General features: G+C 58.0%; 1 protein-coding gene across 1 annotated transcript; it reads left to right on the top strand.

Annotated features, from left to right (window-relative positions):
• The first annotated feature begins 770 nt into the window (after window positions 1-770).
• Window positions 771-21,108, top strand: GLB1L2 (galactosidase beta 1 like 2). The gene is given in 16 exon segments (XM_065881552.1): window positions 771-1,055; window positions 5,335-5,427; window positions 8,092-8,173; window positions 11,559-11,641; window positions 14,366-14,401; window positions 14,403-14,442; window positions 15,637-15,774; window positions 16,255-16,335; window positions 16,717-16,823; window positions 17,318-17,458; window positions 17,696-17,767; window positions 18,005-18,083; window positions 19,750-19,837; window positions 20,054-20,165; window positions 20,551-20,667; window positions 20,812-21,108. Coding segments are annotated over 16 exon segments (1,851 nt in total).
• The last annotated feature ends 364 nt before the right edge of the window (window positions 21,109-21,472 follow it).

Here is a 21,472-nt window from a genome sequence, read left to right as displayed (position 1 = left end):
CTCCCAGCAAATCAGGAGCCAGAGCCTTGGGCCCAGGCCAAGGAGCACATGCAGGAAGCCAGGGCAGACCTGGGGACAGTGTTTCATTTCCTGGGGGATGAAGCTCGTGGGGCTCCAGGGTTGGTGCAAGAGGCAGTCTTCTGGGTTGGGGACGTTAGGGGCGCTGGCCGGGACCGGAGAGTGGGCGGGCCCCTCCTTGGGCCCCCAAACCTCCCAGCTGAGGGAGGCGTGCACAGGGCTGAAGGCTGGTGAGACCTAAATACCCCCGAGGGGGCAGTTCATGGGGTCCAGCCGAGGAAGCTGGACCTCATGGGAGCCTGTAGCCACATCAGAATCTTGAAAGTGATGAGGAGAAATTGGTGTTTTAGACGCAAGTGAGGAGGTTTCTGTGTGTGATTATGTCTTCTGGGCAGTTTAACATGTCCGTCTGGGTGAGGGTCTCCGGCATGGCCACGTGGATGGGCAGAGTGTTTTCTTGGTCAGCATCTTGATATGAAGGCCTGGACCCAGATTCAGTTGAACATTTGCTTAGGGCAGCCCGAGTGGGGTCACAGTGTACATTATGTATGGAACCAAACTACTGATGCCCGGGACCAGTGAGGACTCATGTTCTGGGGATGGAAAGAACTGCTTCTGCAGGTTCCTACCTCGAGTGCCAGCTTGTCCACACCCTTGTTAGCCTGAAATTGTGTGAGCCTGGCCTGGTCGCCGCTGGAGGCCACACGTCCCGGGAGTTGACGATGCTATCTCTGCCGTGTCTGGTTGCGGCGATGCTGTCCTGTCTGGATCTGGACACGTGCGTACGTAGGACGGAAGACAAGGGGCTGGCTGTGACGCAGTGTGAGGCCTGCCGGTTCCACCGTGACCTCGGTTGTAGTCAGTGTCTGCAGCGCTCACAGGGACGCCCTCTGGCTCAGCTGGGACGTTTCAGAGCGGTCCTCATCAGCCTCCTGCAAGGAGGTGGCGGGATCTGCCCTTCTGCCTCCCACTGCCCTGGGAGACCCTCTCCGAAAGCGGAGGATCACTTCCTGGGCTCACCTTACAGGAAGGAGGTGGTAAGCTTGTCACCTGCACATCTGTCCGTTTTTTTTTTGTTGTTGTTGTTGTTTTTGCGGTACGCGGGCCTCTCACTGCTGTGGCCTCTCCAGTTGCGGAGCACAGGCTCCGGACGCGCAGGCTCAGCGGCCATGGCTCACGGGCCCAGCCGCTCCGTGGCATGTGGGATCCTCCCGGACCGGGGCACGAACTCGCGTCCCCTGCGTCGGCAGGCGGACTCTCAACCACTGCACCACCAGGGAAGCCCCCATGCACAAAACTTTTTAATGTTAAGTCACACGTATCTTGTTTTTCCTTTCGTTGCCTGTGCTTTTGGTTCCACCTCCCAGAAATCATTGCCAGATCCAGTGTCATGAAACTTCTCCCCTGTGTTTTCTTCTAAGAGTTTCAATGTGTTAGCTCTTACATTTAGGTTTGTGATGTCCTTTGAGTTAAGTTTTGTAGATGGTGTAAAGTAAGGGCCCAGGTTCGTTTTTTGCACGTGGATATCCAGTTTTCTCACCACTGTTTGTTGAAAAGATGACTGTCCTTTCCCCATTGAATGGTCTTGTCATCCTTGTAGAAAATCTTTTGGCCATACGTGTGAGAGTTTATTTCTGGGCCCTCTATTCTATTCCATTGGTCTGTATGTTTGTCTTTTTTTTAATTAATAAATTTATTTATTTATATTTTTGGCTACGTTGGGTCTTCGTTGCTGCGCACGGGTATTCTCTAGTTGTGGTGAGTGGGGGCTACTCTTTGTTGCGGTGCGCGGGCTTCTCATTGCGGTGGCTTCTCTTGTTGCGGAGCATGGGCTCTAGGTGCACGGGCTTCAGTAGTTGTGGCACTTGGGCTCAGTAGTTGTGGCACACGGGCTTAGTTGTTCTGTGGCATGTGGGATCTTCCTGGACCAGGGCTTGAACCTGTGTCCCCTGCACTGGCAGGCGGATTCTTAAGAACCGCACCACAAGGGAAGTCCTGTATGTTTGTCTTGAGGCCAGTAGCACACTGTTTTGATTACCATAGCTGTGTAGTAAGTTTTGAAATCAGCAAGTGTGAGACCTCTAACTTTGTTCTTTTTTTTTTTCCAGCATTGCTTTGGGTATTCAGAGTCTCTTGAGATTCCATGTGGATTTTAGGATGGTTTCTTCAGAAACACTGGAGTTTTGACAGGGATTACATTGAATTTGTAGGTCGCTTTGGGTAGTACTGACATCTTAACCATATTAAGTCTCTCAGTCTATGGACACAGGATGTCTTTCCATTTATTGGCATCCTCTTTAATTTCTTTTGGCAACATTTTGTAGTTTTCAGTGTCTAAGTATTTTGCCTCTTTGATTACACTTATTCATAAATATTTAAATCTGTCTGATGCTATCGTAAGTAGCATTCGTTGGTAGTGTATAGAAACAACTGATTTTTTTTGTGCATTGATTTTGTATCCTGCAGGTTTGCTGAATTGTTTATTAGAACTAAAAGGTTTTTTTTTTTTTTTTTTTTTTTTTTTTTTTTTTGCGGTACGCGGGCCTCTCACTGTTGTGGCCTCTCCCGTTGCGGAGCACAGGCTCCGGACGCGCAGGCTCAGCGGCCATGGCTCACGGGCCCAGCCGCTCCACGGCATGTGGGATCCTCCCGGACCGGGGCACGAACCCGCGTCCCCTGCATCGGCAGGCGGACTCTCAACCACTGCGCCACCAGGGAAGCCCACTAAAAGGTTTTTTTTTAATCCATTCTGTAAATCTGTTTTTGGTTGGGGAGTTTAATCCATTTACATTTAAAGTAGTTACTAATAGGGAAGCACTTACTTTTGTTGTTTGTTTTCTGTATGCCTTATAGCTTTTTTTCTCCCTCATCTCCTCCATTACTTCCTTCCTTTGTATTTAGTTGATTTTTTAATGACAAGTTTTTATTCCCTTTTTTTTCCCTTTTGTGTATCGTCTACAGATATTTTGGTCGTGGTTACCATGGGGATTATATACACTGTCCTGAAGTTAAGACATTCTATTTTATATTTATACCAACTTACCTTCAATCACATACAAAAACTCTACGCTTTAAAAGCTCTGCCCCTTTATATTATTGCTGTCACAAATTATATTTTTATATATCATGTACCAATTAATGTAGATTCATAATATTTTTATGCACTTGTTTTAAATCCTGTAAAAAATAAGAAGTGGAGTTATAAGCTAAAATTACAATAATAGTGGATTTTACATTTTTTCACATATTTACCTTTACCAGAGAACTTTATATTTTCATTTGGTTTTGAGTTGTCATCTAGCATCTTTTCATTTCAACTTGAGGAACTCGGTGTAGCATTTCTTGTAAGGCAAGTCTAGTGGTGTAATGAATTCCCTCAGCTTTTATTTGTCTGAGAATGTCTTAGTTTCTCTTTTACTTTTGAAGGACAGTTTTGCTGGATATAGAATTCTCACTTGATAGGTTTTTTCCTTCAGCACTTTGAATATAGTATCCCACTGCCTCTGTCCTACAAGATTTCTGATGAGATATCTACTGAGAGTCTTATTAGGGATAGTTAGCAGATATTTGGTCCTGTCTAAAATGTTCATAAGACATTTGGTCCACACTAACAGGGCTTTGATGTTTGGTTCTGTCCAAGACCATTTGGCACGGACCAAATATGCTCATGGATATTTTGGATAGAACCAGATCTTTTGGCATAAACTAAATATCTTATGGAATGAACGTCTTATGGATGTTTTGGACAGGACCAAATGTCCTGCAAGGTTGGGGCTCCTTTGTACATGTCTCGTTGCTTTTCTCTTGCTCCTTTTAAGACTCTCTCTTTGTCTTCTGACAGTTTGATAATGTGTACTGGTGTGGGTCTCTGGTTTAATGCTACTTGGAGTGCACTGAAGCTTCTTGGATTTGTATATCCATGTCTCCTCCATTATGTCTTCAAATAATCTCTCTGCCCCCTTCTTCTCCTTTTGGGGTTCCCGTAATGAGTATATTTGTCTGTTTACTGATTTGCATAAGTCTCTCAGGCTCTCTTCACTTTTCTTCATTCTCTTTTCTTTTTGCCTGTCAGACTCAGTAATTCAAAATGACCTGCCGTCAAGTTTGCACACTCTTTCTTCTGCCTGTTCGAATCTGCTGTTGAACTCTTATGGTGAATTTTTCTATTTAGATAATGTACTTTTCAGCTCCAGAATTTCTGTATCGTTCTTTTTTAAAATCATTTCTGTCTCTTTATTGATATTCTGACTTTGTCCGTAAGTCCTTTTCCTGATTTCTGTCCATGTTTTTCTTTAGCTCTTTGAGCATATTTATGACAGCTGTTTTAAAGTCCTTGTCTAGTAAGTTAAGCACATGTGTTTCTTTAGAGACTATTTCTAGCTTCTTTAGAGACTGTTTCTAGAGATTTATTTTGTTCCTTTGAATGAGCTACGTTTTCCTGTTCCTTTGTATGCCTTGTGTTTTTTGGGTGAAAATTGGGCATTTATAAAAACAGCCCTCTCTCCCATTGTTTGCTGTCTTCTGGGGACACCTTTACTATTTAGTGGGCTCCTGAGCCTTGAGATCAGCCTGGGGTGCAGGCTTAAGATCTTTTCAGATATTTTCTTGGCATATGTCCTGTCTGGCCTGTGTGTATGCTTTTCTTCCTTCCTTCCTTCCTTCCTTTCTCCCTTCCTCCCTTCCTTCCTTTGTAATCCTTTGCCCCCAGGCATCCATGGGTTTGTAGTCCCGCTGAAATGTGTACATGCTGTGACCCATCACTGCCTTCTGCAGCTTCCAGCCTGAGGTCCAAACTATGCCAACATTTTCTGTCTGACCTCAAAGTCAGATGAGACAGAAACTAGTTCCCTGGGGAGCCTACAGACAGCCCAGAACATTGCAAACAAGTTCCATCTTGCTCCTTCTGTCCTCAGGGAGGGAACTGGAAATAGGGATGCGTCCTTTTGACTGCACCATGCTACGCCAGGGAGGGGGTGGGACAAAGGTGATCGAAACCATGGAATCTTCTACCATTTTGAACATGTCTTTTTCTTGATTGGGTATTCACTCATTTGCTTAAACATTTGACTTGTTTCCAGAGCTCCTATAAAGTTACTTCTGTCAGCGTGCAGTTGTTTGTTTGATGTTTCCATAGGGGAACGAGGGCCTGGCGCTTCCTACTCCCTGTCTTACTGACACCACTCAATTATATACCAAACCTTTTGAGACTTGCGCTTTCTAATGGGTTGTTTTGCTGTAATTGGCAATAAGTGTGGTGACATTAGCTAGTACGGTTCCCACTGCACACTCAGCTCTGATTGTTCTCTCTTTTCCCAGTACAAGCACGGAGGGCCCATCGTTGCTGTGCAGGTGGAGAATGAGTATGGTCCCTACCACAAAGACCCTGCCTACATGCCTTACGTCAAGAAGGTAAGAGTCAACTTGGGTCACCTCTTCGTGGGGTGTTCTGGGCTCTGGTGCAATGTGAGGGTCTGATGTCACCCAGCACCATTTATTAATTGGTGAATCTTTTCTCCAGACCTTTATTCCAACAGGGTCCTCGCTTATTTGCCCTCTGTTGGCTGAGTTTAATGGGGATCACAGTGCACATGGGGCTGAGAGTAATGGAACTACCTTGATTGAGGGCGATGGCTGGAGGCCTTCCTGGAGGGGTGGGTTGCTCCTCTCGCTCCAGCACCCAAAGCAGCGGCCCCACTGTCAGCCGCACATTGGCTTCATCTGGGGAATCGTTTACACTCACTGTGCCCAGGCCATATGCCATCCCATTAACTAAGGGTCTTGGGGGTGGAGCTCAGACATCTGATCCCAGCGTGTGGGTGGCTGGGAGCCCCTGACTGTGTGTCAGAGCAGGGAGGGGCAGGCCCAGGGCAACACTTAGAAGAACAGGTTTCTGCTCAGAGGTGGTTCCTGTCACTTGGTGAATGAGACCTGGAATAAATTGCATTCATTTTTCTAAACCTTCACTTCCTCTTCTGTGCAGCTGGGCTAACGAGAGGATTTACCTCTCCACATTGTGCGTGTAGTGAGGTTGCAGACGCAGTGCCGTTCCAGCATCCAGTGAGCAGTCAGTAAACAGGACCGTGATGTTATCAGCAACACCGGTGTTTTGTACTTGGAAGGGTCGACCCCTCTGTGAGGCGAGGAAGCTTTAAGTGGCCTCAGTGACTCCACTAATTTAATTAGGGCTGCTCCGGCCCCTGGTGTCCTGGGTGGCATCCATTCTGCTGTCACAGGCAGAGTTGTGTCCATCTGGAATTCCTTTAGTCCCTGCAGATGGCTTGTAGGTTCTTACCCACTCTCCCCTGCCCCCCACCCCCCTGCAGAAGCCCCCGTTGTAGGGGCAAGGCTGTCTCTGGGGAGGGTGGTGTTCCTGAAGCTGGATGGGGAGAGATCAGTCCTGACGGTCAGGCCCAGTCACACCCTGGCCTCCTCCTTGGGGTTGGCTGGAAGGAGCCCGGCCAGGGCTCAGGCCAGGAGGGCATCTACTGCCCCAGCACAGACCCCGAGACTCTCCTGGGCTGGGCTTCCCCAGCAGGTGCTCACTGAGTCTCTGGGCTACAGAGAAGGAAGCTGCCCTGCTGGGGATGGGCGCAGCCCCGCAGAGACCTCCCCTGCCCAGTCGTGACCCTGGTGTCTGGGAAGGGGTGCATGTGAGACAGGTGGACAAAGGGACGCCTCTGTGGTCGCAGATGGACGGCCTGTCAGAGCCGCTCAGCAGAAGACTGCAGGGCTCCGGGTGGAGGGGCCGGGACCCCAGGGCAGCCCACCCCTCCCTGCGTTGGTCCTCGCTGCAGCCATGCGCCCGGGGAGTTGGGAGGGGCGCCTTGGAGGGTGCGGATCACAGGATGAAACCGCAGCGGGAATGCGCGTGGTGCTGGGGCCGACCGGCGTCCTTCCCCGGGAGCGGCGGCCGCGGCTCAGGAGCAGTCGCCATCATCACTGAAGCCCCTGGGAGGATGTGCCCTGAGTCGTGTGCAGCTTCCTCGGGGCTCTGCAGATGTGGGACTGTCTGCGTAGGACGGCCACGGGCCTTTGCCCTCTGAGCCTTAGGGTCTCCACGCGCACAGCAGAGGTGGGAGCGTCCTTGTCTTGGCCCTGTGGGGAAGCAGTGAGGTGGTCGGCACAGCCCAGCTCTGCCTGGCGGGTGGCAGGTGCTCGGGGGCAGCGACTGTCCCTCGCGGTGCAGGCGGTCAGTCTGTGCCCCTAGGAGATGGACATTGTCAAGTTGTGTTCCCCCCACCCCCCAATGCCGTGCACAGGGGGGCCTGAGCAGGGTCTGCTGAGCATCGGCGACGGGCTGGCTGCTTCGATCCTGCACTGGCCTCCCCCGACTGAAGTCCTGAGAATGAAGGCCTCTCTGCTGTGTCCTCACGGCCTCCGGGAAGATGGGAGCCTTAGTCACTGCTCACTGCCTCACCTCTTTCCAAAGGAGTTTGGTTGAAATAAGCAGTCTTGTCATAATACCTGAGGAAGAAATGTCGGGAAAGTGCCCTTGCTGGGGTTTCTGGTCCGCAGGCCTCAGGCCCCATGCGGAGCCCGACGGGGATGGACTGGCTCAGGTGCGCACCTGCCCGCCAGCTCTGGACGCTGCAGCCCTTGTCTCTGAGCCTCCTCACCCTGCAGTGAAATGTCAGGTGTGAGGCTGACCAGGACGGCCTGTGCAAGGCGCTCGCAGGGACGCCTGCATGATGGTGATTGTTCCTGAGCCACGGCTGCTGCTCCCGGGGAAGGACGCCGGTCGGCCCCAGCACCACGCGCATTCCCGCTGCGGTTTCCTCCTGTGATTTGCACCCTCCAAGGCGCCTCTCCCATCTCCCCGGGTGCGTGGCTGCAGCGAGGCCCAACATAGGGAGGGGTGGGCTGCCCTGGGGGTCCCGGCCCCTCCACCCAGAGCCCTTCAGTCTTCTGCCTGGTGGCCTTGCCGAGTGGCTCTGACAGGCCATCCATCCGGGACCAGCAGCCAGCTGCCCAGCGCCCCTCGGGCCTGACAGCCTGCCGCGTGGTGAGAGTTCAGCGTGTGATGTGGCAGGAGGTTTGAGGAACAACAGGTTGGCTCATCTCACTCCCCCACAGGCCTTGGAGGATCGGGGAATCGTGGAGCTGCTCTTGACCTCACACAACAAGGACGGCCTGAGCAAGGGGATTGTGGACGGAGGTACCTGCCTGGAGGCTGTGTGCAGGGATGGGGACAGGGGACGGGACGGCGGCCTGGCCTGGCTGTGCTCCCTAGATGGCCTTAGCCACAAAGGAGTCTCTGATGCCTGTTCTCCTGCGTGCGTGGGGCTGGGCCCCAAAGCTCAGGGCCTCGGGGCTGGAGGGGCTGCGAGAGGTGGGCTTGCATAGCCGAGTCGCTGAGCACCAGGGACGCTCAGGGCCCTGCAGGACACGGGGCAGCGGAGTGGGCATTGGACACGGTCCTACAAAGAGGGCCGGGCAGACCAAGTGCCGGGTGTCCCGTGGGGACAGCTCGCTCAAGTCCTGCCCGGGGCTGCTCAGACCACAGCGCCGGCCGGTCGTCTGGGCGGCGGTGTCCGGGGGTGAGCGCGTGTCTCTTGTCCCGCGTACCCGTGCCTCTGCTCCGCCTCTCTCCCTGTTGCTGTGGACTCCCCCACCTGGCACCGCTTCCAGGTCAGACGCCCCCACCTGGAGCGAAGCCCTTTCTCCTCCTGCCCTGCCCATGTCACCTGATTTCCCTGCCCTGGGTCCTTCCCGCCCGCACACGCCTGTGTAGCTGTTTCCTCCTGAGAAGCCCCCCGACCCGTTCCCCACAGAGCTGTCTCTCTGTCCCCGCTTGTAACCACTCTCCCCGCGTCCACGCTCACTGGCTCCCCGGCCCCTTTCCTGCTGTCTTAGGTCCTGTGGTCATTTCTCCGCCGACACCACCCTTTGCAAGGTCACAGTGACCTCCACCTGACACATTTAAGTTGTCGTGCTCATCACCTCTGACCCGTCTGATGGGGCCTTTGGTCCCTTTTCTTCTCACTGGTGGTCTGGGGCACCGTTTCTCCGACCTTGACCTCGGGCAGCTCGGGCAGCTCGGGCAGCTCGGGCAGCTCCCGCAGCTCGCTCGGTCCTCTTCTCCTCCCGACAAGTTTCCCGTCGTGTCCACGCGGTGGCGCTGTGTCCCCGTGGCGGCTTCCAAGGCTCCCCGCGGTCTGCCTGTCGGGGTCGGGTCAGGGCCTGGGAGGGGCTGTGGGGCTTGAGTCCTGCGGGCGGGACCCTCTGGAGGCGGGAGCACGTTTTAGCCGCGACGTCCGCACAGGGGGCCTCCTGGGCTGCTGGTCCCCACGCCCCATCCACCGCAGACCCTGCCTCTCACCCCGACCCCGGCCCCTGCCCCACGCCTGCCACCTGGATTGACTTTGTTCAATTAGTTAAAAATGTGATTACAGGAAGGCTTTCACAAGGTGTGAAAGTAAAACCTTAGAGATGCTTATGAAGAAGCCTCGCCTGCCCAGGAGTGACCATTCTGAGCTATAGCATTCCCTCCTGGCTCTTCCTCCATGACTGTAAATACCACACACAGAGAGCTCTGTACTTAGGGACGTAAAACCCTTGTTCCGGTTGAGGGCTCAGGTCTCTCCTGCCACCCTTGCCCCACAGCTTTCCTGGGGCAGGCCCCCCCCTCACGCCCCCCGCCCTCCCCAGCCCTCATGGATGCGATGCTCGGGGCCTGCGTTTCGACACGTAAACGTGGCCGGGCGCTGCGACCGTTGTTCTGGACAGTGTGGTCGACTCGCTTCCAGTGTAGTTATCTCATTGGTTTAACTTTCCTTTTAAGTTCTTTTCTGTCCCTCCTTCTCCTTGTCTCTCTCTTAAACAAACACTTTACCAGCAGCTTCCAAACCCCCATCATGGTGTTTTCAGGCGCCTCTGTGTGTCGGATTCTGATCCAGTCCAATGGCACCGGCGCCCCACTGTCCCCAGCCTAATGGCAGCCCGGGTCCCCTGGAGTCCCACGTCCTGGGACGTTGAAGCTGTCGTCCTGTCGTTTTCTGCGATCTGCTGTCGCTGCCAGAGGACGAGCACGTCCTGTTGTGGGATTCGGGTTCAGGGTGTCTGAGGGACTCGCCCCTTCGCGGATCTGACGCTTGTGGTGGCCTCTCCCTGCTGTGCTGTCCTGTCTCTTCTCTGCTTTGCTTGTTTCCTTCTACCTTCTGGGTGACCGCCTCAACTTTCTTCCCCCAGTCCTTCTGTTTCCTGCATCACGTTCTTCGTGGATACATTTCTTTTCTCACAGCGTACTTGCCAGCAGCTGTGACCAGTGGTCCCCGCTGTGGGGAGCCAGGAGTGGGGCTGGGAGGGCTGTCTTTCGTGGGATTGACTCCGGAGGGGAGCCCTTTGGGCCGTCATGGCGGGTATCTGGGGGCAGGAAGGGGCAGGAACCGCCTCCTGAGCTGTCCTTGTCCCGTAGGCCCTGGTGCCTGGGGCCGCCGCGCTTGGCTTTCCTGGGGGGCCGGCCACGGGGCGGTGGGGAGGCTGGAGGGGGGTGGGAGGCAGGGTCCGCAGGAGGCCTTGGGCTGGGGTGGGTGGGTCACCTCCGCTCCCCAAGGCTGGTTACAGGCCCCCAGACCCTTTTCAAGTTCCCAAGGTGAACCGTGGCCTCTGCTGTGTCTCCCGCCCTGTTCGTTCTCCCTGTGGCCGCCACCTCCTTCACCTGTGTTCGCCGGGCTGTTGGGGGTGGGGGAGGGATGGGAGCAGGTGCGCTGGGCTCCGAGGTTTCTTCTGCCGGGTTGGTTCAGACCGGCCCCCTGTCTTCAGGGGTCTCCACTTTAGGTGAGGAGGGTCTGGATGCGGGGTACCCACATCGGGTGGGCCTGTTCCCGGCGCTGTGACCTTGGGGCAGGTTGTTTGGTCTCCCGGAGTCCCTCCTGCCGTTTGTTTGTCTCTAATCACTGGTGATCGGGGCTCAGGTCCGACAGGAGGGCGTCAGGGTGGCTGGGCGGCAGGCTGGTCCAGTGACCGTCCGCCTTCCGCTCAGGCCCGGGCGTGCGAGACCCCCTGTCCAGGCACAGGAAGCAGGCGAGGAGCCTCAGAGCCAACTTCTGCTCTGGGCTCGGTCACGTCCATGGCCGTGGGCAACACATAGCACATCTTTCTAGGGCATACCTCTCCCTGGTGGAAAGCCATGGAAAGTATTGCTGCGGTGGGACAGAAAACTAGCTCTCATCTGAGATGTAAAAGGGGAATCTTCACTTAGATCATCACCCAGTGCCGGAGGCCGGAGGTGCCAAGTAAAGGTCAGACTCCGGGCTCCTGCAAGGAGTAATTAACAGAAATGCACACTCTGGTTGTAAAAATTCCATAAATCGAGCACAGATGCTTAGCAAGTGGATCTCTGTGAGGTCTGTGCTGAGTGGTGGAATTTCCAAGATGAACCGGCTAAGTCTCCTAGTGTCAGAGGAACTAAACTCTGGTTGGAGGTGGAAGATGGTGTCAAGATTAATTTATTTGCAGGTGAGTTGAGAATGGTCAGGGGAATTCTGAGTTCTCCTGGCTTTTGGGTGACAGCTGTTCTCTCTTCTCCTTTCCACCTGCAGTGCTAGCCACCATCAACTTACAGTCACAAAACGAGCTGCAGTTTTTAACCACCTTTCTGCTGAGTGTCCAGGTGAGTCAGGAGGTGAGCTGAGCCGAGCCTGGGTGTCAGGAGCTTAGCTGGGCCAGGGGGCCTCTGGGCCCAGCCTTGCAGCTCTCAGCCCCCCTTCCCCCTGCACGGCCCACGCCGCACCCGTGTGGCCTGCCCCTGGCGACGGAAGCGGTGTGACGGGTGCTCTGAGGGTCGCTGTGTCAGCTGGTGCTCGGAGGTGGTTTCCAGCCTCCTGAGAAGGGGCCCTTTCTGAAGCTGTAGGCGGGTGTGCTCACAGAGGCCTCTTGACTAGAGTTCTGTGGACTCAGCTGGCCCCAGATGGGCTCAGTGTGGGCCCTGGGGATCGAGGGGAGAGACACGTCCCTGCCCTGTGTCTGACCTTCACTGGTCAGGCTGCTCTGAGCCCAGAAACACTGCTGTCACCTGCCAGACGGGGGCCTGGTCCACCCAGGCCAGAGGAGAGAGGCGCGTCGGATGTATCTCAGCATCCATGGGGCTGGTGGGAACTTGCAGTGAAGTCCTGTTTTGTTGATTTCTCCTCTCCCCTAAGGGGAGAGAAGGTCCAGCTGAGGCAGCCCATTGGCAGCATGGAGGCCGCCTTCACCCTGTGTTGTGTACGGGGCCTGGATGCCGCCCTGAGGCCTGTACCCGGCGGGGCTGTTGGAGGGTTCGCTCCCCCCACCCCGAGAATAGATGCCGGCGGGGGTGCTGGGGTGCCTCCCGTTCCAGCTACTCCTTTTTTAGAGCAGAGGTGGCGTCCAGAGGCTCGGCCGCAGGAGGCCCCCAGGGCAGTGTGAAGCCCCCAGGGCTGAGGGCCGCCATGTGCTGCTTAGAGGGACGGGAGGGGGGTGCCCAGGAGGAAGCAGGATGGGGGGGCCCGGCGGGCTGCTCAGCAGACTGGGGGCGACAGCGTGCAGGTGGGTACAGGCCCAGCCCCCTCCCTCCTTCCCGCGCCCTGTACCGTGCTTGCTGGACGTGGGTCCGCGACCACAGGGTCTCTGCCCTCGGGGAGTTTGTGACCCACTTGGAAGAGACGTGTTAGGTACGTAGTTGCCCAGGATCTGAGTAGGGTCGTCCTTGATGTTGTCCAGGACAAGGACGGTGCTGTGACCCTCAGCTTGTCTTCCCTCTTCTGTGAAGTGGGGATAGTGCTGGCACCTACTCGTAGGGCCGTATGAGGGTCAAAGGGATGATGTTTGGAGAGCCCCCAGAACACCCATGCTCCCCACGGGCGCCTGCAGAGTCGTCTGTGGAGAGGTGGCCCCAGGCTGGCTGGCCTGTCCATAGCGCCCGTGGCCACCGGCCTCTCTCCCGCTGCTCAGCCACGTGTTTTTCTCCAAGAAGGGGCCGTGGACTTGTCCCTGTTCAGATCAGAGGCCCCTGCAGATGGTCACTGGTGGCCCTGCTCCGCTTCACTCAGGGTGTCTGGCTGCGCCTTGCCGGCCCGGCCCGTGTCCAGTGACGGGAGCCTGGATGCGGGTGTCTCTGGGCGCTTCCCAGGGCCAGGCAGCGTGTGCTGAGGGCTCCAGGTGCCTCATCTCATGTGACTGTCCCAGTAGCCACGTGACTGGCCTCCGTATAGCCGTTTTACAGTTGAGGACACAGACTCCAGGCGGTGTCCCCCGGCAGTGGCAGGTCAGGGCATGTAGCACAGTCGGTGCCGAGCCAGCCCTGAGCCACGGTGACCTGGGCCGTTTGGTGGACGGCTCAGCCCAGCCCTCAGGTGGGCCCCTCCTGGCACTGGAGGCTGCTGACCTGTGTGACGTAGTGACTCTCTTTAGTGACCCAAATGTGGTACGAGTGTCCCCTCGGGAGGTAGGCAGCCCTAAGAAAACCAAGCCCCGGGCCTTGCTAGAAAATTGTTGTGACTTATGTGGCCTCTCCCACGGCATGGTCGGGACCTTCTGCTCAACAGACCCTGAATCTGCCGCCCCCTGGCTGGGGCGGTGATGCTCTGTGTGTCTTGGCCCCGGACGCCAGGCCGACAGCCACAGGGGGCGCTCGGGGTGGGAGGAAGGCTCTGTGGCGCGGAAGCTACGGGGCCGCCGTCGGGGCAGCACCTCCCCTGCTGCTTCTGTGCACGTAGGCAGAGCGGAGCTGGGCCCGGGCATGGCCGCTGCGTCCCGGGGGCGGTCCTGTGCAGCCTCAGGGTGCCGAAGCAGTGTTAGACCTTCGAGCGTCTTGGCCGAGGCTGGGGGGCCGGGCTGCAGAGCCTGCACTGTGGAAGCTGGAACGCTCTCATGTTCTGGTCCAGTTTTGCATACTTCCGTTGAAACCAAGCTAGACCCGGGAGCGGGGCCGCTCCACAGCCCCCTGACTCCTCCGGCCAGAGGGACGCAGCATCTGAGGGTCTGTGTCCATGGTGTGGCTCTCAGAGATGGGGTTTCCCCGGTAGAACATCCTCCTGCCCTGAAGAGGACACACGCGGCTTGATCAGCAAGCCGCTGTCAGGACTGCAGGTCAGGTGCTGCGTTCTGGAGAAAGCTCACCTCGGGCAGGTCCCCGGGTTCCCCACCAGCACTGCATGCAGCATCAAAACCACAGTAAGGCCCCGGGCCTGCCGTGCCCACTTCGGCAGCTCCATCCACCCCCTGCCACGTGGCGGCCGCACGTGGAGGACGAGCCAGTGCGGGTGCACTGGGGGCTCCCCTGTGCTCTGCTGGCAGCGGCCTCGAAGCCCAGGTGTGCAGCCAGGGAAGGGTCGGGAGGACGGAGGTGCCGGCTAACTTCTCACTTTGTGGTGCACGGGGCGTCCAGCCCAGGATGGTGATGGAGTGCTGGACGGGCTGGTTTGGACTCGTGGGGCGGTCCCCACAGCATCCTGGATTCCGCAGGTGGGTGCCTGTGGGACCCCCGTCCAGCATGTGTGCTGGCCTCAGACGCAGGAATAAGTTCCAAATAAGGTGCTAATCCATGTGAATTAGCTGAGGGTGTGAGGCTCCGGGAGTCTCTGCGTGGACAGTCAGCCCTGAGCGTCCAGAGCTGTTTGTCTTGACAGGTGACAACGAGCGGTCAGACATGGCTTTGGGGTGTCTCTATAATTGCTCTGGAGTAATGCATGCCAATCGCAAACGTCTAGCCAATGCAGGACATGTATAAAGGAGAAATAAAAACCCCGGAGCCCAGAGCAGACGTTTCGATGTGTGTAATGCGGGCACCCTCTGTCTCTCTGTCTGCCCTCCCGGGTGCACGTGCAGGTAGAGGTGTGGGCAGGTGTGGGCAGGTGAGGGTGTGTCTGTTCCGCCTGCCTGTTCCAGTGAGACACGCGGAAGCCCAGCTGCCTACACTGTGAGGTGTGGATTCCACCCCTGTTCTAGAGAATGCAGAGAACCCCGTTGGGCTGGTGTCGTACCCACGATCTCTTATTGATGAGGACCTGGGTGCTTCCAGGGTCTGTGTTCACGGACCCCGTGCAGCGGGCGATCCTGCACGTCAGTTTGGCTCACCTGGCATGTTTCCCTGCGATAAGTTGCTGGCAGTAGTCCTTCCTCCACGCGGGTTTGATCTGTGTTAACTAAACTGCCTGCCAGGAATAGGACACCGCTCCCCCCCCGTTACACGAGATGCCCATTCCCCTCAGATTCATCAACACCAAGCGTTAAATGATGTCAGCGTTTGCTGTCTGATAGGTCCTTGTGTAAGTTTCATTTCTTTGACCAGTGCCGGGGTTTTAAACTCTGTTACAGATATTTATTAACCATTCATATTCCTCCTCCGCTGTTTCTGTCTGTGTCATGGGCTCATTTTCCAGTCCAGGTGGGGCGGGGAGGTGGTCAGAACCGTGTCTCTAATTAGGTCTCGCTAACTGAGCCAGGTGGGCCTGAGCTGCAGCCCGTGTGAGGTGCAGACTTGCCTGGGACTTGAAAGCAGCTGGAAGCCGGGCTCTGGGGCCGGGGTCCCGTCCTCCCGCCATGGACTGCGGTTGGGTTTAGGGACACCTAAGGACAGAGCTGTGAGGGGGACCCTGAGCGGGGACCGGGCTCACAGCGTCCCGGGCGCCAGCTCTCTGCACCCTTCTCCTCCCACAGAGGTTTTGAAAACCGTGTCGGCCATCATCAACGCTGGCTCATCCATCAACCTGTACACGTTCCACGGTGGCACCAACTTTGGCTTCATCAACGGAGCCGTGCACTTCCAGGACTACAAGTCCGATGTCACCAGCTACGGCAAGTACCCCTGACGTGGCGCCCCACGCCCGTGCCTGGGCTCTCGCGGGGCATCCCTCGGGGACAGTGGCTGGCACCTCTAATGTGAAGGCAAGGTTTTGTCCGGACCGTCACTTTTAAGCTGCCAGGGCCGTAGGTGACAAGCCAGCTGACGTGCCTGGGCCTTTGCATGCCAGCTGGGGAGAGGAGGCAGGCCAAGGCCGGGAGGGAAGGCCCTCAGGTGGGGGTAGCCCCTCCCCTCCTCAGAGCCTTGGGATGAGGTCACCCTGGCCCCTTGCCTGGAATGTGGGGTCTGGGCAGTTTGGGGGCATTCGGTAGTGTCTAGCGCATGTGGTATTTTGACTGACGGCTCACATCAAGTGTTCTGCCTCCCGAATTGCTAGGGAGAGGACCCTGCTGCCCCACCAGCTCCTCCTGTCTCTTTGCCTCCACAATGCTGTCCTGGGGGCTGAGGCCCGTGACACGGCTAGTGTCTTGCAGACTATGACGCGGTGCTGACGGAGGCCGGGGATTACACGGCCAAGTACACAGGGCTCCGGGAGTCCTTCGGCTCTGTCTCAGGTAGCTGCAGGCGCAGGCGCCGGCTGGCTGTTGCTCTGAGACCCCAGGAGACTTGCTTCTTCTGCCCCCAACCCCTCACCCCCCGCCTCAGCCCCAGGTGATGCGCGTGCAGGAACGAGGACAGGCAGGTCTGAGCGACTGTTCTCATCCGAGTTGGGGTCTTGCCGCTTCACTTTCTCCTAGGTGTCAAGGTTCCTGAGGATGTGAGCAAGCCCCTGCCTACCTGCCTCCTGGCCTCGTCTTCTTGGCGGGGTCTCGGCGGGCTGGGAGGGGCCTGTTCTGCTGGGCTGGGGCAGGAGCTGGGGCCGGGGGGCGGGCGCTGGAGGCACAACGACTGTTGGGGTCCTTTGGGGACGGCTCTGCAGTCTGCTTGTGTTGCAGGGGCCCCGCTTCCTGCCCCACCTGACCTTCTTCCCAAGACGGTGTATGAGCCAGTGATGCCAGCTTTATACCTGTCCCTGTGGGACGCCCTGCCCTACCTGGAGGAGGTGTGTGCTGCTGGCGGGATGGGCTGGCCCAGAGGAAGCGCCACCGCCTTGGGCTCCACTCCCCAACCTTAGAGCTCAGAGGAAAGAGGACAAACGCACATGGGGGAGAAGCGGGAGGGACGAAGGGAACCAGAGGAGGAGCTGGTAGCACAGCGGGCAGTAGGCAGAGAGGAGGGAGGAGGCCGGGCGCATTCCCCAGCGCCAGCTTAGAGATGACGCTGGTCACAAAGCGCCGAGGCCACCGTGCGTAGCCTGCCTTCTGTCCTTATCACGTGCCCTCCGTCGCTGTCCCCGAGAGCCTGGAGAGCCTTGCAGACTGTGACGAGAAACCAAAATCAGGATTGTGGAGCTTGATTGTGTAATAGAAGTCAAATAGAGAAAACGTTCCACCCCCGCGTGCTGACCCCCATAGGGGCTGCCGGCTCCCCGCGCCCCCAGAAGGCGAGGCCGCCTCTCTGTGCTGAGCCTCTGCCTCCCGTCTCGTGTCTGTGCAGCCAGTCACCTCGGAGAAGCCGGTCAACATGGAGAACCTCCCGATAAATGGGGGAAACGGGCAGTCTTTTGGGTACACGCTGTACGAGACCACCATCACCTCTTCCGGCATCCTCAGTGCCTATGTGCGGGACCGGGGACAGGTAGGGGCGACCCTCTGAACTGCCGTGACCCACCGCACACCAGACCCCTCCCCTGAGGCTCTCATGTGCAGCACCCGTGTGCGGAGATGGCCCATCCCCGCCGGCCGTGCTGCCCACTGGAACCTGGGGCCTTCGTTTCCCCCTGGCCCCTGTGCCATCACCTCTGAGTGCTCGGCAGGGACCCCCACGCCTCCCCCAGGCTGACACGGGGGGGGGTCTTGTCTGCTCCTCTGGCAGGTGTTTGTGAACACGGTCTCCATAGGGTTCCTGGACTATAAGAGGGAGAAGGTTGTCATCCCCTCGATCCAGGTTTGTCCCCGGGGTTGGGAGGCTGGTGCCAGGCGCCTCCTGGGCAGGTGTGGCGGGAGGCCTGGAGGGAGGCCTGGACGAGGGGGCTGCTCAGCCACAGAGCTGGGGGTGGGCATGGCTTTCTGATGAGCAGGGACCCCCATCCCGTCCTCAGAGTTTAGAGAGGACTGGGGCTCCACAGCTGTGACCTGGTGGTTGGGAACCAGGCTTCGTCAGTGCCCTCTGTGCTCCCAGCAGGGGTTCACGATGCTGAGGATCTTGGTGGAGAATCGCGGGCGAGTCAACTACGGGACTAATATTGACGATCAGCGCAAAGGTGGGTCACAGCACACGCGTGGCTGTCCCTTCTCCACAGCAGCACCTGCAGGTCATGGAGGCTGATGCCATAGATGGGGCCATGGGGGCCCATCGTGGGGAGGTGGGTCCCGGAGGCCACTGGACGGAGGTGGGGTCATGGAGGCCACTGGACGGAGGTGGGGTCATGGAGGCCACTGGATGGAGGTAGCGTCATGGAGGCCACTGGAGAGAGGTGGGGTCGTGGAGACCCCTTAGAGGGAGGTGGGTCCTGGAGGCCCCCTGGAGGGAGGTGGGTCATGGAGGCCCCCTGGAGGGAGGTGGGTCCCGGAGGCCCCTTGGAGGGAGGTGGGTCATGGAGGCCCCCTGGAGGGAGGTGGGTCCCGGAGGCCCCCTGGAGGGAGGTGGTGTAGCACCCGTGCCTTCTTGGTTCTTCACACTGACTTTCCTTTTGATCCACCTTGGGAACCTCTGGGTGACCTCCTTTGTGCTGGGGAGGAGGGTACAGGACGTAGGTGGACAGCCTGCTCTTGGCGGCCCTCCCGCGGGAATATCCCACCGGGCTCTAAACTCTGCTTGAACTTGCCTCTTTCTCATCATTTATCAAAATGTGGGCGGTTTCATGTAAGTTAGGAAATAGGACCTCGGACAATAAATCCTACCCTGGAGCAAGCCTGGTGGCCTCCTAGCGCTCGGGGCTGTTTGCTTTTGTCACCTCGGGGGAAGTGATGTGGCCCAGCCCCGGGCCCTTCCTGTGTCCTGGGGATGTGCCCCTCCAGAAGGGCCTCGGTGTGCTTCCCCTCCCCTCTGCTCCCCGACCCGAAAGCCCCCCGGGTTCCTCCCTAGGTCTCAGTTTCTTCCCTAAGGAGCTCGTGGTGCTGGCCGCCCTCACTTCCTCTGTTCTCCTGGGGGCAGAGAGCATGGCAGCCTGCCCAGTCGCAGGCCCTGCCGGGGGTGCGCAGTCCTGTCCTCTGGAAGGGTTCAGTGTTCACAAGTCACAGACCTCCTGTCCAGAGCCGTGTGCACCCCCTACACCTGCACCTGCAGTTCAGGAGGGTCTGCAGCCCTCTGAACACCCCCAGCCTGTCTGGGTTCCCAATCTGGCGACTCAGCCGCTCTGTGACTGAGAGGATGCAGGACACCCAGTGGGTCCCACCCCGAGGTGCTGGGAAGTCACTGTTCAAGTGTGTGCAGTGCCTTAGCCTCGGGCGTCCTGGCCACGGTGCTGTCTGTTCACAATTTAAATACTTGAAAAAAACCTTTAATGCTGGCTTGTGTAGAAGATTTCTGGCTGAGTTACTAGGTCTGTTTCGTCTGGGACTCCACTGAACAGACCTCGAAGCTAGGCTGGAGCCACTGTGACCTCTTGGAGGCCTCCTTTCATGGTGTTGGAATTCTCAGCCCCCAAAAGGGAGCGTCCCCCTCCCAGGGGCCGGAGGCCGACACTGCCCTCGGGCGCCTCCTTCCCTGCACACTAGGGCCTGGCAGGCGCTGCTGTCACTTGCTCTCATGGCTTTGGGGCTGCAGGGAAAGGTTTTATGCGTGCAAAGAGCCCCCTAGGGGTGCTGGCCCTTCAGCAGGAGTCCTTTGTTGAACTTTCCAGAAACGTTCTGTGTATGTGCCCAGCCGGCGGGTCAGCCGTCCCCCCACCGTCGGCCTCGCTCAGTGTCCCTGCCTCGTCCCCACAGGTTTAATTGGAAATATCTATCTGAATGATTCTCCCCTGAAAAAGTTCAAAATCTACAGCCTGGACATGAAGAAGAGCTTCTTTCAGAGGTGGGTCCTGCCCTGCACAGCGTGGGAGCAGCTGGACGGCCTGCAGGAGAGCCAGGAGGCCTGAGGCTGCCCCAGGCTTGGTGCCCGCCCCGCACCCCGCCGCCACGCCGGGCGCTCCCCTGCTCCTCCCCCCAGCTGCCACTGCTGTGCCGGCTCACAGGGCGGGGAGGACCTGAGAAGGCGCCCCCCATCCCTCATCTTCTGTCCTGCCCATAGGTTCCACGCAGACAAGTGGAACCCTGTCCCTGACGTGCCCGTGTTCCCTGCTTTCTTCTCGGGGCCGCTGTTAGTCTCCCTCTCCCCCTGTGACACCTTTGTGAAGCTGGTGGTTGGTAGCTCTGCCTGCCAGGTGCTCTGGGCTCCGCTCCTTGGGCCCCCAGCCTGGTGCTTGGCCTCCTGGAGCCCCCCTACCACGTGTGCCCGGAGGGTCTCCGTCGTGGCCTCCCTGGGTGAGGGTGGGGTCAGAGCAGAGGCACCACCTGGTGGGCTTCTCAGGTCCGGGCTCCGGTGGTCCGGGTGCCCTGCCGGGGCTCAGCGCTAGAGGGAACGGGCTCTGGCGCTCCCCTCCCGGTACCGAGAGGCTGTTGGGACGAGTCTGGTCCCTGGGAAGCTGAGAGGAGAGCTCAGGGCCTGTGTGCACCTCTGCCTCCCGTTGTGACTCTACGTTCGGTGGTTTATGTGGTCAACTACCACCTCCCCTCCTCTGCTTAAAGGGCTGGGAGAAGGGGGTTGTATTCATCAACGGCCAAAACCTTGGACGCTACTGGAACATCGGGCCCCAGGAGACCCTCTACCTCCCAGGTGCCTGGTTGGACCAAGGCCTCAACCAGGTGGGAGCACTTTTCCTGGGACCCCTTCTCATCCCTGCCCTCCCTGTCTCACGGTGTTTCTCCGGGGGCTCTTGGCGGGCAGGAGAGGACAGAAGTTCTGACGGGCCCGATCTGGCTCCGAGACAGACTGGCCGTGTCCCCCAGGTCATTGTCTTCGAGGAGAAGATGGCGGGTCCAGTGATACAGTTCACGGAAACGCCCTACCTGGGCCGGCACCTACCTGAACTGAGCAGCCCCCAGGCCTCCTGGCAGGGCAACAGCAGGCCCTTCTGCCCACGGCTGCAGTCCAGACCCTCCCCTGCACAACCGGAGAAGCGGGTTGGGGGCGAGGGGGGGCCCCTCCCCGAAGAGCTTCCCGGCTCTGTGGCTGCTGCCGTCCGCCTTCGCTGCTCCCACGGGCGGGATGGGGGTTCTGGCTGGGACTGTCCCCCGTGGGGGTGAGTGGGGCACAGCTCCTGGACAGTCTGCTCTGAGTGTCCCTGTGGGCCCTGTTTCTGAGCTGGGGGGGCACGTCACCATTTGTGGAGGGTGGGGGCACCTGGGCCAGCCTTCTCCGCCATCCAGGGAGGAAGTCGGTGCGTTGGAGGGACCCCGGCCCCCTTCCACCCCGCTCGGATCGCCTCTGACGGTCAGGAACGCTGAGCCTTACCTCCCAAGACAGCGTGTTTCCCTCTCATTCCGCGAGGGGCAGTGCCAGCCCAGGAGGAGAGGCAGCTGCTCCGGAGGGTCCAGGAGGCTGCAGGCAGAAGGTGCGGTCGCAGGGGCCTGGGCAGGAGTATTGGGGTCCTGGGGCCCCCACCCTGGG

Source organism: Phocoena phocoena, chromosome 8 (assembly GCF_963924675.1).
Source record: "Phocoena phocoena chromosome 8, mPhoPho1.1, whole genome shotgun sequence".
Taxonomy (NCBI): domain Eukaryota; kingdom Metazoa; phylum Chordata; class Mammalia; order Artiodactyla; family Phocoenidae; genus Phocoena; species Phocoena phocoena.
Note: the sequence above shows the minus strand (reverse complement) of the source record. Positions and strands in the feature narration are given on the sequence as shown.